The sequence below is a fragment of the Notolepis coatsorum genome (assembly GCF_963971535.1).
Source record: "Notolepis coatsorum genome assembly, chromosome: 1".
Taxonomy (NCBI): domain Eukaryota; kingdom Metazoa; phylum Chordata; class Actinopteri; order Aulopiformes; family Paralepididae; genus Notolepis; species Notolepis coatsorum.
In genome coordinates, this window is record NC_140165.1 from 10811258 (window position 1) to 10831022 (window position 19765).

The 19765-nt window shown below is 42.8% G+C and overlaps 1 protein-coding gene across 1 annotated transcript in view; it reads left to right on the top strand.

Annotated features, from left to right (window-relative positions):
* LOC311226394 (uncharacterized protein) overlaps positions 1-19765 on the top strand; it is a gene marked incomplete at its 3' end in the record, with an annotated part of 72931 nt that overhangs the window by 47661 nt on the left and 5505 nt on the right. Inside the window, exon 7 of the mRNA XM_084311824.1 lies at positions 566-658. Within this exon, the coding sequence (XP_084167950.1) occupies positions 566-658 (93 nt within the window). The remainder of the gene's footprint in view (positions 1-565; positions 659-19765) is intronic.

Below are 19765 nucleotides of genomic sequence, written 5' to 3' on the forward strand. Positions count from 1 at the left end.
AACTCTGGGGACCTTATGTGGTTTTATAGTAGAAACAGCAACAGCATGTCTATAAACTGTGTCCATAATCCAAAACAAAAATAGCTTCAACAACCCTCCTTCTGCTAAGTATAGGAAAATAGGGTTTGTTTCTGTACAAAAAGCCAACCTTATGTTGCAGATTATTTGCAAGGCATTTAATGGCATTTAAATGTAAATTTCTCATCAAGCCAGATGCCAAGGTATTTATATTCTTTTAACCTATTGTCCCACATCTGAACCTTCCTGAACTTGACCTTCATGGGTTTGTGATGGATTATTTCTTAGTGGGTGTTTCAAAGTACCTCATATTTGGTACCATTTTGAAGCTAACAACTAGGGCTTTCCAATGATAAATAATAAGTAACCAAAATAAAACGATGCCTCACTCACGCAGTCGGCCTATCCAGTTCACTTTGGATTTGTCCTGGAGGTATTGCTCCATCTCTTTTTTTCTAGATCCGCCGCCTTCCTCCGTCTCCTCCTCCTCTTCATCCCTCGACTGAAGCAACATTTCAATTTCATGTTTTTTTTTTTTTTTTTGCAGGGGTCCAGCGGCTCCCGCCGGGTCATCAGTCTCCTCTCCCTCTTCCTCGCTTGCACCGGCGTCTTCCACGGTTGCGTCACGCTGTTGCAAGTGGTCAGCAAGCAGAACAACCTGGAAATAAAATATTGTATTAATAATTAAAATCGGAGACGATGTTGTGCTGCCTTGTGCAGGCTACAATGTGGCATGATAAGATAGTTGTGTGAATAATGAATATCGGTCAGACTCAGAGTAGTTTAATTAATAATTGAATATATTAGTCAATAGTCTAACCTGGATATATACGTTGTCCTTCATCTCAGCATCGATGAATTTGAGATGTTTGAACCCGGGGTCCAGAGCAGCAGAAAGGAGATAGATACTGGCAGGTTCCAGGTGTTGCAGCTCCCATCTGGTGTCAATCTCGTGGACCAGGGACTTTTTCAGATCCCTTATCGCAGGGCTGTCCGACTCATCTGGTGACAAGTGCCGTTTTTTAAGATTAGTTAACATGGGCACGGTTGCCGACAAGGATACATTGTCCTCTTGGGAGAAGAGCTCTGAGTGTCTCCAGAGGGTGGAGCACATCCGCGACATCACCTGCCAGGGTCCACTGGTCCAAACTGAGGTCCAGTAATCGATCCGCCTTTTTGGAGACTGTGGCGTCGGACAACACAGCTGTGGAGTTCCAACGAGTGGCAACGTCTGGGATTAATTTGTGGGCTATGACGTTCTGCTGTTCTTGTTTTGCTTTCAGAGCAGCTGTAGCTTTTGCGCTCTTTCTAAAATGCGCTACCAGATTCCTGCCCGCTGCAACAGTGCGATGCACCGTGCTCTGTTTGAGAGAGGAGTTTATGCACAGCTGTAAAGTGTGTCCCGAGCAGCAGACCCCCTGGACCTTGCCCCAATTTTCTGGGTCCTGTGTAAGTGTCTCGGTACACAGCTTCATGTTGCTGGCATTGTCGTGCACAACAGCCACTCTTTTGTAGTTGGGTATGCCATACGCGCCAGCCACTTCACCCAGGCGGTGCGCGATGTTTACTCCCGAATGCTTTATCTCCAGCTATTTCGTTTCCAATACATAACCCCGTAGTTCCCACTCGTCAGAAATAAAATGACAGGTGACTGCCATGTACGCCTCCATCGCCACCGATGTCCACGGCCCCGTACCTCAGGGTTAGGTTGTTTGAAACGGTGGATCTTTTGGGGATGGTGTAACCTGGCGCCATCAGATTAACCATTCTCCTGAATCCCTCACCCTCTACTACATTTATGGGCCTCATGTCCAAAGCAATAAAGTCCACAATGGAGTCCAATAACTCGTTCTTTCTCTTCTCGCTTATTGGTTTTGCATCAAATTGCAGTAGTGTCTGCATGGTTGAGGAGGTGGGCCCGCCGTCCAGATCCAGTTTATGTACCTAAAATAATGAATTTGTTATTATTATTAGCATATATCATTTTGTTCTTATTATATTTATTTGAGGCCAGGCCAACAGCATCACGCTTTCGCGCAGCAGGCTGCCAGGCGCCGGCCAGGCAACTAGGCCTTAGTAGGCCGCAGCCTGCACGTGGCGAATGGCGATACTTCTAATTACTAATTAGGGCCTAATACTTACATTTTTTATATGAGCAGCCAGGTTGGATGTGCCACCGTGGAATGCCAACTGCTTGTCGCAGATTTGACACACAGCCTTTGCCTTGTCGTCAGTTAATTTGAAGTGTTTCCACACAGGTGACGTCTTCCCACTTGTAGCTGCCATGATTGAATAATTAGCCGAGCGCCGCGGGGACGCGCATCTTCACCTCGACTCAACCCTGCGCGCCGCCGCGGGGACGCGCCTCTTCACATCGCCTCAACCCGCGCCTCCTTTTTTTTTTTTTTTTCCTGAACGTCCCAATCCATTAATTAAAGTCTGAATGCCAGCGGAACGAATTAACGTTAGAACGTTCGGGCTCAGCCTTAATGGGCTATGACGTCCTCCGTGGGGCGATATACAAATAGCAGGGGGTCCAATGTGTTGGGGAGGGAGGAACAGATGTAGCCTTTCACTAGCTTCTCACATAGCTGTAGCTATGTAGCGGCATGGTGGTGTAGTGGTCAACACTGTCGCCTCACAGCAAGAAGGTCTAGGGTTCGATTCCCGCTTGGGGACCAGGTTTCCACGATGCCAGTTACCCAGGTGGGGTATCTCCCGGGCCTTTCTGTGTGGAGTTTGCATGTTCTCCCCGTGCTCGCAAGGGTTCCCCCCCGATAAGAGAAACCCAATGGAAAAACATGCAAAAACAACAGATCACTAACGCTGTCGCGTCCATGACGAAGACGGGCAGGCGCACTTGGATGGTCCCCGGGGGCGTGGCTCATGTCATCAAGATCCATTCTGGAGGAAAACTGAGAACCTTTTCCTTCTCCTCTGATGTTACCGGAAAAGGAAGCTTTATGACTACTTGGTAATAGATCTGACCAACTGTAGTCGATACAGATCAATCAAATGTAGCTAGTATCACCCTGATGGCGATATTGGGTATATGATCTGTGCATCCCTATACAGGCCTATTCGTTACTTTCCTGGCAAGAGTGTAGTGTTTGTTACTTTCAAAAGTAATGGTTACAACAAATTACATTTAACATACATTCTTCTTTCTAGACTCCCTTGCCTTACAACAGTTTATCTGTGAAGAGGAGGTTCCCCCTGAGCAGCAGGAGAGGAGCCCCAGTCTGGATGGCCAGCTCCTCTCTTCAGACTGTTTGGGAAATGAGACTGATGACAGTGATGATGACAGTTCTGAAACTGACACCAATGGCGGCGATGAATGGAAGGAGAGTGGAGGACCAGGTTTGATGACTCTGAAACCAAAGAAGACCCAGAAAGTACAAAGTTTGTCTAACAGCAGTCCTGGGTTCAGAAAGAAGGGAGATCTGAAGATACACATTAATAAGCATATTGGAGAGAAACCATTTAGTTGTTCAGTTTGTGGAAAGGGGTTCAGTATGAAACACATTCTGAAGACACACATGATAACTCATACAGGAGACAAACCATTTCTTTGTTCAGTTTGTGGAAAGGGGTTCAGTATGAAACAAATTATGAAGAGCCACATGATGACTCATACAGGAGACAAACCATTTCTTTGTTCAGTTTGTGGGAAAGGGTTCAGTTGGAAGGGAGATCTGAAGAGACACATGATGACTCATACAGGAGACAAACCATTTAGTTGTTCAGTTTGTGGGAATGGGTTCTGTCGGATGGGAGAACTGAAGGTACATCTGAGAACTCATACAGGAGAGAAACCATTTAGTTGTTCAGTTTGTGGGAAAGGGTTCAGTACGATGGCAGAACTGAAGACACACATGATAACTCATACAGGAGACAAACCATTTCTTTGTTCAGTTTGTGGAAAGGGGTTCAGTATGAAACAAATTCTGAAGAGCCACATGATGACTCATACAGGAGACAAACCATTTCTTTGTTCAGTTTGTGGGAAAGGGTTCACTAGGAACGACAGTCTTAAGACACACATGAGAACTCATACAGGAGAGAGACCATTTAGTTGTTCAGTTTGTGGGAAAGGGTTCAGTATGAAGAGAGAACTGAAGAGACACATGATAAATCATACAGGAGAGAAACCATTTCTTTGTTCAGTTTGTGGGAAAGGGTTCAGTAGTACGGCAGATCTGAAGAGACACATGAGAACTCATACAGGAGAGAAACCATTTAGTTGTTCAATTTGTGGGAAAGGGTTCAGTCAGACAGGAAGTGTGAAGACACACATGAGAACTCATACTGGGGAAAAAAACATTTAGTTCAGTTTAAGATGGGAGTCGACTGGAAAAGAAGAGAGAACAGGTCCCAAAACAGTTTGAATTCATATTTCATCAATCGAGCCTCATGCTAGTGCTGCAGAACAGCGTGGAATACATATTTACAGTACCCGGCGCTGAATCAATAAACGCGATCGATATTTGGAATGGCGATTAGGAATTGGAATAATCTTTTTGGAGAACATCTGATCTGAGGTAAGCAATTTATTTTACCAGTCTTGGGGTAATCGGATCTATTTTCACAGAGATATCGGCGTGTGCCCTGTGTGTGTGTGTGCAATCAGGAAATAAGAGAATATATTTTTCAGCTCGCTTCTCTAGCGTGCATAAGTACACATATACTATCGATAATCTAGCGTTTATTTGAAAACGATTCATAAATAGGCAGAAAAATCACTGTTTTTGTGTATGCCAGAATATTCCAGTAAATGCCGTTTATCACGGAAATCTATATATTTTCCTGAAACTTTCAAGAAAACGAGGGCTTTTCAAAATGCTATAAAACGGAAATGAACCGATTAAAAAAATAAAAAATAAAAATAAAAAAAATCCGTTTTGACAATGTTGACAATGTCATTGATAAGCGACGGGCAGATTAGACACATAAGACAGAGATTATGTGTTCACAAATATGAGAACGCTATCATTGAAGTGGGTGGTGGCATTCAACCATGTTTTACCATGTTAACCAATGGCAACCAAAGTGTTAATAGGATCCCCACATACTCATACTAAACCGTATACTCAATAGGATCCCCATGTACTTTGTTTTATGTCGCTCCACGCCATTGTGGGGTACAGGATGATTATGAGGTAACTATCACCAGAGCCAGACTCTGAGGATTTGGAGTAGCTGTTGTGTATTAAGCCAGTGGTTCTTAAACCAGGAGTCCTTCCGGTAGTTCCAGAGGGTCCCCAGAAAAATGGGGCCAATAGTCCAAGGGTCTGTTTTCAGATTTTATGCAATTTGGCAACCTTTCTTGACATTTGTCGGAAAAATTTAAGCAGAGAATGTAACCCTGTACTGTATGCGTGTGTTTCTCCTCAGCAATGGTGTAAATTACTTACTTTAATCGAGTGGTAGGTACAGGTTGAAAAAAAAAACTCATCTCTGAACTAGGCAAAATCTGCACCTGGCTCGCTGATAACAAACTATCATTACACCTGGGTAAAACAGAGTCCATCCAAACTCAGCAAGACCGAAGGCTTCTCAGTTACAGTGGGTGACAATCAGTGTTGTGCTAGTTACTGAAAAATAGTAACTCAGTTACTTTACTAGTTACTCATTTCAAAAGTAACTCCGTTACGTTACTAGTTACTTACACCCAAAAGTAATGCGTTACTGTGAAAAGTAACTATTTAGTTACTTGAAGAAGAAAAAAATTGCTCCCATGCAGCCAGATACAGATACTCAAAATCGGTTGATCAACTTGACAGTTTCCATTCACATCACTGAACTCTGCTAAGCAATGTGGTCTAGAATATACAAACACAAATCTGACACAAACACAAATGTCCCGACGTAATAAGAAATGCACCGTGCCTAATTGCTCTGGGAGGTTGAGCGCAGGCACGCTTAGGTTGCGCGCATGCACGTTTAGGTTGCGCGCATGCACGTTTAGGTTGAGCGCATGCACGTTTAGGTTCTAGGTTGAAAATAAGTGCTTGAGGAACAGCATTGATATCTGTCGCCGGAGCGTTTCATTATAACAGTCTTGCAACGTTGTTTAAGATATCAATCGTGCATTGCAACGTTAGAATAGTTAGGATATCAATTGTGCATGAAAGGACTATATTTATATTGTTTGATTAGTATTGATGAGATTCCCTGGCAGATCAAATGCGTTGATCAACTTGAGTTTCCATTCATTTACATTCACATCACTGCACTCACCAGCAGTGATGCCGGTAACGCGTTACTAAGTAACGCGTTATTGTAATCTGATTACTTTTCCCAGAAAATAGTAATCTAACGCGTTAATCTTTAAAAGCCAGTAATCTGATTGCAGTTACTTGTCCAAGTGGCTGTGCGTTACTATTTCGTTACTATCTCATCATAAATTCATAATGCAGGCGGAATGCAGTATTTTATTTCGTTTTCGACAGTCAAAAATACATTTTGAGCTGTTTTTCTTATTATTATTATGGAGTGACGTGGTGTGGCAGTGAAAGGGTTACACAAGAATGTGTCCCGCGGTGTGACTGGACTCTCTGTCTGTGAGTGACTCTGCTTTGGCCCAATCACATTCCCCATCCACAGTCTGCGAATCAGAGGCAGAGTAGGGCGGGTCTTCACAGCACGTCATGTGACATATGCGCCAATCGTGTGACAGCAGGGCTCCGTTGTTATGTTCGTCTGAGAATTCCACCCCAAAACGCTTGTCTAAACGAAGTGAAACCGCAAGAAGACTTTTGTGGTTTCTGTTCAGACTTCCACCCCAAAACGCTCGTTTAAACGTAGCCTCAGTCAAAATACTGTCTACCGCTAAAAACAGCACATCCAATTGCATTGAAAGCATCTGGAATCACAACACTAGCCGACGCTTCGACTAGGTACAGGAGGACTCGGAGGCCAGCCAAACGGCAAAAGAGAGAGATTGTTTCTTTCCCTATTGATTAATGTATATTTGATGGTGGCAGAGCAAAAGCTCTTATTTGCCAGATTTACAGTTAATTTACATGTTAAAGAGAGACTGATTGTATGTTTATAGAGAGACATTTATAAAAACAATTTAATAGTTACAGTTGATATAATTGAATAGTTCAGCCTGCATTTGTTAGATGTGAATAGATACACTGGTTTTGTACAACCACTGGCTGGCTGCTCTAATGCTGTGAGCATCATAGACTGTTGCTTTACCATACTTGATGGTACAGAAGCTGAAGCACTAGTTTAACAATTTACGTTATGTGCAGAGAAACAAGTTAAAAACAATTTATGCACTTTCAATAAAGCGTTTAAGAAAAACTGTTGGGGGAACGACGAAGACTTCGTAACCTAGTTACTTTCAAAGTAACTAAGTTACTCTGATAATCAAGTAATCAGTAAAGTAACTTGGATTACTTTTTAAAGGAGTAATCAGTAATCAGTAATCGGATTACTTTTACAAGTAATCTGTGGCATCACTGCTCACCAGTGTCTGTCGAGATGTAAAGTTAGTCCAGCAGCCCCTTAAACATTTTCTTTGTTTCATTTCCATGTTGTACTGTATATTCTCTCTCCAAGTAGTTGGAAAAAGTTTTCCGTCCCATTTGCTGTGTGTCGCCTCGTATCATTCTACGCGGGTGGCGAGTGGATTTGGATGAGTCCTCGTAGTTAACGTTATACTCCAGTATCTTTGAGCCAAAACACAAATGACATAACTAAAACGTTATTTTCTTTTCGCTCGACAAAAGAGAAATACGCAGTAGCTGCCTGGGCGCTGCCATTATCAGTCAGGAATCTCAGGAATAGTAAACAAAACACGCCCCCAGCATAGCGTTCCCCGCAGCCAGGCAGACAGGATATGAGGATAATAATAATAATAATCACTACCGCTTGCTATCAATCTACGCCGTATATAACGCAAATAACGCAGTGACGAACCATTCAGTAACGTAAGTAGCGTTACTGAATTTCAAAAGTAATGCGTTAGAGTACTAGTTATCGCCAAAAGTAACTTCGTTACTGTAACGCGTTACTTTGTAACGCGTTAGTCCCAACACTGGTGACAATATTGTCACAAGGAAAGATGAAATTACATACCTAGGTTCCATCCTAGAGGCAAATCTTTCCTTTGACAAAATGGCATCCAATGTAATAAAAGAAGTCAACCAACGAACTAGATTCTTGTACCGGATCTCCTCTCTGGTAAACAAGAATACCCTGAAGTCTCTGGCAGGAGCACTCATTCAAGGGTACTATGCTTGCACCTCATGGTACCAAAGCACCTCAAAGGCGCTAAAAACAAAATGACAAACATCACAAAACAAACTGGTCAGACTACTGCTTGACCTTACTCCTAGAACCCACCTCACCCCTGCCCACTTTGACAACCTAGGATGGTTTAGAGTAGACGACAGAGTACAGCAACTTGCAATGGTCCTGGTCTACAAGATACACTACACGACTAAGGTACCCATGTACATGTCGAAATACTTCCCAAAGGTCAGTGAATACCACGACCACAACACCAGAGGGAGCTCCACAAATCATGTTAAACCCAGATTCGGCTCAAACAAGGGACTAAACACGTTTTGCAATTATGCCACATTAATGTGGAACGCCCTACCCACAGCTGTAAAGGAATGTGAATCACTACCCACTTTCAAGACCACTCTCAAAGAGCACCTACGGGAGACTGCAATTCGAAACTGGCCCCTGTAAATGTCCTAACCCAACCCCCTCCAATGTACAGTAAATGTCCTAACCCAATAATACACGAGACCCTCTTCTTGGGACCAAGTAAGGTTTCGTCGATAATCCAATGTACAGTTACCCCCCCGCCTACCCAACCCACTCCACCCACCCAACCACCTCCAATGTACAGTTTCCCCACATACCCAACCCCCCTCCACCCCACCTACCCAACCTCCAATGTACAGTTTCTTCGTCAAATGTATATACTCTCTTTTTTAAACAATTTTTGTATCACAAACAGTACTGTCTATCTGTATGTCATGTATGTCATATATGATGAATTGAAAATGGGGACCCTGATGTAAACAAGACGAAAGTCTTTCTCTGGTCTGCATCCCCTTAACAATTGTGTGTATTGAGCTGTACTGTATTGTACCCATTCTGAAATCTGTTAATAACATTTTCAATCAATAGATCTGGTAGGTGGTTGGGTTGATACAATGTAGCCTACTGTTTTGTATAATGTGGAAATGTACAATAAAAATACCTTGATCAAAAACAAATAGTTGGCTACCTAACTAGCCACTTTTTGTTGTTTCTAAAGTGTCTTTTCAATTTTGGCCTAAGCAATTGAATGTACTACAGTAGGCTGTGGGGAAATGTATTAAAAAACACTTTTCACACTCTCATTCACGCAGTGGCGGACTCAGGCTGTTTGAAGGGCAGGGGCACCTAGCAATTGGTTGGCCAATTTAAATATTTAAGACACATTTTCGGTCAAATGAGTATTCTTGACCATGTTGGCACCGGATTCTCAGTGATGATCCAAACAATGGCTCTGCGAGCTAGTACATAGCTATCAGTGAGGATTTACAAATCCATACCTTTATCATTATCTCCTCCCTGACTGTTGTTGCTTTGGACCCAATCTTTCAAGGAGAAGCTGCCTCTCACAGCATTTTTCAGCTGCTTTTTAATGTTCTTCAGTTTTCTTTCTCTCCTTGGCATTCTGTAATCATAGTATATAGGCCAATGCTGGTCAGATGAACTCAATGGTACACTGGTTGAAGAAACTTGGCTTGGCTTCAAAACCAAATTTTCATCAATACTAAACAAAATGGCCCCCCTAAGAACCACCAGGGTAAAAAATCGCGCTGAGCCATGGATGCACACTGAAATACTGACCGCTATGAAAGCCAGAGACAAAAAAATGCTCTGAGTTTCGTAAAAGTCAGTCAAAGCTTACCAAAAGCACGAGCAGTGAACTCCAAGACCACGTGACTGAACTCAAACTAGAAAGAAACAGACTAAGAAATGACGTAAACTCCATGATCAAAACTGCTAAAAAAAATTTCATCAATGACAAAACCGAGGAAAACAAAAATAAACCACGTGAACTTTGGAAATTACTCAACAATCAACTAGGCTGCAGTAAAAAACTCAAAACCAGGTTCTCAAACATAAACATAAAGACGGACAACACGCTCATCACAGACAAGCTGGATGTAGCCAATTACTTAAACACTTTCTTCACAAACATAGCCACAACACTGGTAAACAAACTACCCTCCCACTCAGGGCAGTATGGGGTAGAACACATAGTAGCATACTACATGAACCTAGGCGTCCACAAAGACGACTTCAAACTGGAAATAGTAACTACAGATGAGGTACTCAAAAAACTGAGCGCCCTCCAACCAAACAAGGCCACTGGCCATGACAACATCCCCTCCAAATTCCTCAGAGACTCAGCAGCAGCCATCACCCCAGTCATCACACACATAATAAACCTCTCCATAAAACAGGGACACGTCCCCAAGGACTTCAAAATTGCGAGAGTAACACCCCTGCACAAAAAGGGCAGCAAATTAGACCCGGGTAACTACCGCCCTGTTTCTATCCTTACATCCATCTCGAAAGTCATGGAAAAAATAGTATACGAACAGATCGAAAAGTACCTCGCGGAAAAAAATCTAATCTACGAATTCCAATCTGGCTTCAGAACATCCCACTCCACTGACACATGCCTTCTCTACTTGAACGACCACATCAAACAAGAGGTGGACGCGGGCAAATACTGCGGCATGGTCATGCTGGACCTACAAAAGGCCTTCGACACTGTCAATCACACCATTCTGATTGACAAGCTAAAAGCAATTGGTTTTGATAGTTTATCAGTGAGCTGGATACAATCCTACCTGGAGGGGAGGGAACAGATGGTGGAAGTAAACGGTACCCTATCCCCCCCCCTCACAGTGAGCTGTGGTGTTCCACAAGGAAGCATACTAGGACCGCTACTATTCCTAATTTATGCAAATGACATGTCGTCAGCTTGTGACTGCAACTTGTTCCTGTTTGCGGACGACTCAGCCCTGCTGGTCTCTGACAAGAACAAGTTACAGGTTGAAAAAGCCCTCAGCTCGGAACTAGGCAAAATCTGCATATGGCTCGCCGACAACAAACTATCATTACACATGGGCAAAACAGAGTCCATTCTCTTCGGTTCAAATAACAAACTCAGCAAGACCGACGGCTTCTCGGTTACAGTGGGTGACAATATTATCACAAGGAAAGATGAAATTACCTACCTGGGTTCCATCCTAGAGGCTAATCTTTCCTGTGACAAAATGGCATCCAATGTAATAAAAAAAGTCAACCAACGAACGCGATTCTTGTACCGGATCTCCTCTCTGGTAAACAAGAATACCCTGAAGACTCTAGCAGGAGCACTCATTCAAGGGTACTACGACTATGCTTGCACCTCATGGTACCAAAGCACCTCAAAGGCACTAAAAAACAAATTACAAACATCTCAAAACAAGCTAGTCAGACTACTACTTGACCTGACTCCAGTGGCGGACTGGGACACAAATTCAGCCCGGGACATTCAGACGCACCAGCCCACGCACCGGCCCCGAAACCGGCCCACACAACGGCCGCTATGAAACACTTGCCCACTATTAAACAACCCAAGGCTGTGGCTAAGGAGTCAAAATCAGGGAGACCAAATCTACACACCGCCCCTAGATGTGCACTCATGCACAGTGCACACACACACACACACACACAGACACACACATACATATACCGTTACTTCCTGTCATAGGCATATGTTTTTTTTTTACTAACATCTTAGTGCCTCATTAGCCTAGGGATTAAGGATACATGAAGTATTAACTACACCATAATAATATTGAGGTTTTGATCCATAGAAAGTAGGGATGTCCGATATTATCTGCCTACCGATATTATCGGCCGATATCGGCATTAAAATGTGATATCGGAAAATATCGGTATCGGTTTTAAACATTTCTATAACCTTTATTTACCCAGGCAAGCAAGTAAGAACAAATTCTGATTTTATTTATTGTCAAAAGTATGCATAATGTTGTGTTAATTCCACAACAAGAGATATGTAATGTTAATTACCTGAAATTATTCCATTTTTTGGGGCGGGAAACCCTGCATATATCGGTATCGGTTGATATCGGTTGATATCGGTATCGGAAATTAAGAGTTGGACAATATCGGTATATCGGTATCGATAAAAAAGCCAATATCGAGCATCCCTAATAGAAAGGTCTGTGCTAGACAATTTCAGTTAGATTGGATTTATTGTCCTTTAATTTGGCACTCATGACATTAGTTGCTTGCCGTTTAATCAACATCGAAAGACCCCCCACTTCCTCCCAGACACCCATTCCAAGAGCCTGTTTTCTCTCTCTCTCTCTCTCTCTCTCTCTCTCTCTCTCTCTCTCTCTGTGTATGTGTCTCTCTGTGTGTGTGTCTCTCTCTCTGTGTCATTCCCTCTCTCTGTGTGTCTCTCTCTGTCTCTCTCTCTGTGTCTCTCTCTCTGTCTCTCTCTCTGTGTGTCTGTCTGTCTGTCTGGACTGGGCTCTCTCTCTCCCCTCAGGGTCAGCTGTGCTGGACTGGGCACTCTCTCTCCCCTCAGGGTCAGTTGTGCTGGACTGGGCGCTCTCTCTTTCCTCAGAGTCAACTGCATAAGAAGAACATCAGCAATCAATAATAATGGCTTGAATTCATACAGCGTTTTTCAGCCTTTTGAAAACACCCAAAGTAGTAGTAGTAGTAGTAGTAGTAGTAGTAGTAGTAGTAGTAGTAGTAGTAGTAGTAGTAGTAGTTTATTCAGTCATCATCTCACACAATACAATATACACCATCATTTAACAATATTTGATTTTACAGTGACTGAAAAAGTACAGACTGAAGCATAATTCTTATATATGCATGTCCTATATTCTTAACAAAAATTAAAAAAATGAAGACGCCAAAACAGTATTCTAAAAGAAAATAGAAAAAAAAACAGTATTATTGAGCCTTGTAGTTTTCAAAAATAGCTTTACAAACCATTTTCTTAAAAACCAAAAGCGAATTACTCATTCTTAACTGTATCAGCATTGTTCCACAAAGCGCTTCACAGAAACCATCAAGCATTCACACTCACACAGTCATACGCTACTGGTGGTCGTGAGCAGCATCAGCAAACACAGCTGCCCTGTGGCAGACTGACAGAATCATGTCTGCTAATCAGCGCCAACCACCATCAACAACCTTCATAAATACATTCAACATGAATGGAATAGGCTAACTACCAACTTAGCTGTAGCAGTTAGCTGTTATATGCAATCACATTTGTTTAACTACGGGTAGTAGTTGACCTAGTTGTTAGCTTAAGCTAGTTAACTGTGGTTATTTACAAACATGTAGATGAGACTAATCATATACAGATCGAGAACATGGCTAACAGTTGGGAATTCTAAGGTACATCTTATTTAAGCATGTAAAATGGCAACTAATCAATTCAATCAATTAGATTACCAATATTATATCAACATGAAAATTTGGAAGGGAACATAATAGTATTTTATTTGAGTATTTACTATTATAATATTAGTAGCCGATTAATTTGCAGCCCGTCCTAGGTTCTGATTGGCTCTCTAGGTTAGCACTTTAGCTTCTGATGCTGTGGTGGGCACTAGTCCTAACATTGCTAACTAAACTTTTAGTCAGAGAAAAAACGTCACGAGTCACGACTATTTAAGTCCACGTGCTGTAAGGAATCAGGAATACGGAAAGCACATTGTCTTGTAATAGAATGACTGAAATCACTGCAAGAGCTAGTATAGGCTAGCTAGCCCTCATGAACCGGCAGATACCAACAGTAGAATATGCACTAGGCTACTGCACGCACCTGTCATGTTACTGTTGGTTCCTTCCACTTGAACTTCATCATCATTAGCAGCAGCAGCTACTATAACGCCAGCCCTTCCTCTACTAAACATGTCTGTAATTTTAGAACATTGTTCTGCGTCTTTTACTACCAATTTTAGTTTTTTAATTCTAGCTTTTTCAGCTCCACCCTTTCTTTTTTAGCATTCTCCATTTCTGCGCCTCTAGGCCTACTCGCGGTTGGGAGGAAACGTGAATCTCATTCACTGATGTCTCATGTCTCATTCAAGACTGGCTAACAAAAGCATGTCTTTCACTTAACACCAAGAAAACAGTGTGTATGATGTTCACAAAGTCACCAGTAGAGGTCACTCACTCTAATGTGTTTCTGGGAGAGGCGGAGCTGGACATTGTACATTAATTCAAGTATTTTGGGGTCACATTGGACTCTACATTGACCTTCAAAAAGTCATGTGAAGAAAGTGACAAACACAGTCAAGTTTAACATCGAAAACTTCAGGCAGATCAGGCCCTGCCTGCCAGTTAAAGGCCAACCTTCACGTTGTATTTTTGTTCAATAAACAATGTGGACTAGGCCAACGGTGAGTTTCATGAAGAAGGAAAAAAAAGTATTGAAATTGACCCAGTTTTAGCGTTTTTATCAAACATTTTGTCTGCCCAACACAATCACCACGCACGTGGATATTTTAATCAATGGTTCATAACGTGCGTGTGTAATCGAAATGATCGTCACAACAGGTGCAGGGCACCAGGGGGCGCTGAGAGTCACACACAGCTAGTGGCAGGCACTGCAGGCAGAGAGCCTTGCTACCATAGATATATGCTTGCTACTACTAGCCGAATGAAAATGTATCTGTTTCACCTAACACTATTGCTCCGTGATTATAGCCACCCATCTCTAAAGCCACAACCACGTTACCATATTTGTAATAATGTAAATCATTGTGTCGTTGTACACATATTGTGTTTATAACGTTAGTAGCTAACATAGCTTAGCTTGGTAGCTATTGTGCTAACAAAATATCCCGACATCCGGCTCGCTGGCCGGCATGAACGGCCGACCCAAAATGGTTCTCTCCTCTCTGTACACCCCGTCCCCACGGGTACCCTGCCGGGGGGCCCATGGACGCGACAACGGCGACAATGGTGGCAGCCTGTAGGGTGCTCGAGCCCGTAAAGGCTAGTGGTACACGATAGCTATGAGCTAACAACGGCCGCCGCTGTTGTCGCGTCCACAAGCTCCTCCGCAGGACACCCGCAAGGACGGGGGCACACAAAGAGGAGAGAACCATAGGCTAACGTCAGTGTAGTGGTCCCGACTGTAGCAGGGACGGCGGAGCTATATAGGCTAACTGTGATGCACCGAGTGGGCCACCATTGATCTAGTACTATGACCCGGACGGGCAAGGCATTTCCTGAAGTGACGTCACGGCCGTGCTAGCGTCTGATAAGCTTTTAGATTCGGCTCATTAATATGCACCTGTAGTGACGTCGGCGTTTGATAAGCTTTTTTGATTCGCACGTGCATGTTATTCGAGCGTGGACCTTTTTAACTCTTTCAGAGTGGCATTTCCGGTGTCAAATGGAAAAAAATAAATAATGAAATTATATACCAATGATGTAAACTACCCATAATTGATCAGTAGGGTTTAACCTGGAGGTTGGGCTTTAATGCTGCAAGGTCAAGGATGTTTCTGCATTCAATGATTTTATCACACATCGAGTACTGTTTTATCAACTGGTCTCTTTCATATGTCACTACTCTTACACCAATAGAATTACTCTACAAAAAAGCCATAAAAGTATTTGATAGGAAACCAATTTCATTTCATCACTGTAATGTTTTAGAAAAACATAACATGCTAAGTTTCGAGAATTTCCAAGTTTTCAAATATACTTGCTTCATGTACAAGGTTCTGCATGGACTTGCCCCTCCCCCATTGAATGAGTTCATCCAACAGAAAGCAGACACTGGCATTACCACCAGGGCCATCAGTAGAGGGGACTGTAAGGTGCCTTTTCGGTATACTACCATTGCAAAAACTGTGTTCTCTGTTAAAAGTGGTAACTACTGGAATAGCCTACCAGTTGTGATTAGAGAGTGCCCTACATACTCCATGTTCAAGACCCATCTTAAACTGCATCTTAAGGCAAACCAGAACTGTGATAATTTTTTATCTGATTTAGTTTATGCAACTTGTTTATTGTTTTATTGCCGGCCCACACACTGGCCCACACACCGGCCCACATAATGGCCCACACACCGGCCCACATACGGCCCACACACTGGCCCACACACTGGCCCACACACCGGCCCACACACCGGCCCACATACTGGCCCACACACTGGCCCACACACCGGCCCACACACCGGCCCACATACTGGCCCACACACCGGCCCACACACCGGCCCACAGACTGGCCCACATACTGGCCCACACACCGGCCCACACACTGGCCCACATTAGTGGCCCACACACCGACTCACACACTGGCCCACACACCGGCCCACACACTGGCCCACATTAGTGGCCCACACACCGACTCACACACTGGCCCACACACTGGCCCACACACTGGCCCACACACCGGCCCACATTAGTGGCCCCCACACTGGCCCACACACTGGCCCACACACTGGCCAACAAAAAAAAGATTAAAAAAAAAAAAGTTGAAAAAAAAAATAAAAAAAAATTGGACCAGCCCACTTTGGTTCCGGGCCTCCGGCCCATCGGGATTCGTCCCGAACGTCCCGATGGCCAGTCCGCCACTGCCTGACTCCTAGAACCCACCTCACCCCTGCCCACTTTGACAACCTAGGATGGCTTAGAGTAGACGACAGAGTACAGCAACTTGCAATGGGCCTGGTCTACAAGATACACTACGCGACCAAGGTACCCATGTACATGTCAAAATACTTCCCAAAGGTCAGTGAATACCACGATCACAACACCAGAGGGAGCTCCACAAATCATGTAAAACCCAGATTCGGCTCAAACAAGGGACTAAACACGTTTCGCAATTATGCCACATCAATGTGGAACGCCCTGCCTAAAGCTGTAAAGGAATGTGAATCACTACCCACCTTCAAAAACACTCTCAAAAAACACCTACGTGAGACTGCAATTCGAAACTGGCCCCTACAAATGTCCTAACCTAGTTGTACAGTAAATGACCAAGTAAGGCTTTGTCAATATTCCAATGTACAGTGTAAAATGTGTGTGTGTCCCCTACCCAACCCCCCCCCCCCCCACCTCCAATGTACAGCCCTCACCCAACCCCACCCCACCAACCTCCTCCAATGTACAGTTTCTACGCCAAATGTATATACACTCCTTTTCTGGACACTTTTGTATCACAAACAGTACTGTATTTGCAAATCTGATATGTCATAAATGTATAGATGTAGCAGTACTGTCTATCTGTATGTCATGTATGTCATATATGTTATGATGAATTGAAAATGGGGGACCCTGGTGGAAACAAGACGAAAGTCTTTCTCTGGTCTGCATCCCCTTAACAATTGTATGTATTGAGATGTACTGTACTGTACCCATTCTGCAATCTGTTAATAAACTTTTCAATCAATCAATCAATCCCTTTTACGTTTTCACTCTTAAGTTAGCTTTAAAAACCAATTCACACTGAACTTTAAAGTCCTATGGGTATATTTTGTGCTAATTATCCCTTAGAGAAGAATTTTTAGAATTCTGCCGTATTTCCAAATTGAGAACACGGGTTAGCATAGAATCAACTAAGCAAGGTAACTGTTTAGTTAGCTAGCTCCTTAGCTAGGCATCTACACTACTAGCCTAGGCTAAAACATGTGATACTGCTATCAATAAAAGCACTTGGAGTGTACATACATTAGTATTTAGTAGGGCTGACCCCTATTATTCGATTAGTCGACTAATCAGTCGAAAGGAGCCGTAGTCGACCAGCCAACCTCTTAGTTGAATTAAAAAAAAAATATATATATATAATATATTTAAAAAAAAAATATCATTCTTTCCAAAAGAAGAGACCTAGAAGCGTGGCTAACGCTAATGGCACGCATACCAGAAGCTAACTGCCTACGAAAACAGGCACAGAGGCACTGAAAGAGGATTTCACCCATCTAATGAACACACTAGACCAGGGCTATTCAACTGGCGGCCCGCGGGCCAGATCCGGCCCGCGGGATGATTCTGACCGGATCATTACAGATAATTACAGAAGATTACATGATAATAATATTTTTTTTTTTTTTAACTTTTTTCTTTTCATGTCAACGTTAACACGCACAATTGAGCCAAAAGTCACTCAATTAATGACAGATTTCATTGATAAATTGAGGGAAAACTTTGCAAGTCGATTTGATGAATTTGACATGTCCAGAGAATTGATGCATTTTGTGAGCAACCCATTTGCCAATGTAGCTGCTATTTCCACAAAAGGACAAGAGTTCCTTGCATCACTTCACATTGATGAAGGTCTCCTGCAACTTGAAATAATTGACATGCAAGCATCATTGCTCTGAAGCAGGCACTTGAGAATGAATCCACCACAACATTTTGGATAAAGTGTATTCATGTCAAGACATTCCTCAAAATAAAAATGCGGGCAATATCTGTGCTAACAATGTTTGGCTCAACCTACACCTGTGAATCCAGTTTCTCTCACATGAATGCCATTAAAACAAGCAACCATGCCTCCTTGACAAATGAGCATTTGCATCACTGTTTGCGGGTAGCCCTCACTTCCTATGAACCCTCTTTCTCTGCCATTGCCCAGTCAAAGAAGTGCAATCGCTCTCATTAGATGTGTGTATGTAGGCTAGGCCTGTCTGCCCCCCACCCCCCTGATGTTTGAGAGTTAAGAGTCGACAATAAGTCGACAATAAGTGCTATCTTATAAATGGCCTTTTTCAGTGTTTAGCATTGTTTCCTAGCTATGTGGACTTATATTAATATGATCTATGTCTCTAATTCTCATATTGGCGCATTCTTCCAATTATACTCTCACAATATTCACCCTCACTGAACTGAGTCATCTGAAAATGTGCTGATTTGTGATGTCAGAGAGACACCGCTGCATGATAATCAGCTGAGTTTCCACACAGTTCCCACTGTGGTTGGAGCCCAGGCTCAAAACGGCTTAAGATCTTGAGGTAGAAAAATGCTGTTTTTGAGTACTTGATTAGAAATACAAAACAATGAATTACAGAGGTGTTCCATAAACACACAGGAATTGTGTAAAAGTGCCCAAATAGTGAAAGAAATTGTAAAATAGTTCCCCTTTAAATAAAAGTTGTGAAAATGTGGTTGTGTCAAGTGTACATATATTCATAGCACGGGGAGGCGCCGTGGCAGTCCGGCCCCTGGCCCCTTGGGTTTCTGACAATGTGGCCCCCTGAACAATTTAGTTGAATAGCCCTGCACTAGACTAGACAAATATCAAGATGTATCCATCAGTGGACCAATTTCATGCTTTTGCAGAGGACAAGAAGCCTTCAGTCGACTCCTTCAGACATTAAGCACCCCCACAGCCCAAATGGAATGATAAAAAAAAAAAAAAAAATTAAATTAAAAGATTTAAAATATTATTTTTTTTTTATTTTTTTATTTTAGTCTACCAATAGTCGACTAACGGCAAATTTTGGCCAATCATAGTCGACCATCCAAATCCTTAGTTGGGGACAGCCCTAGTATTTAGTAATGCATCATTAGTAAATCTCAATGGACCTCATGATCGAAAGTGTACGTAACTATTTTTGTAACTACCTTCGTAAGAACAAACTTACGAAAGATCTCCGGAAAAGGTGTTCGTAAATGGCCATAAGTGTTCTCAGCTGTGCTTCCCTGAATGAAGA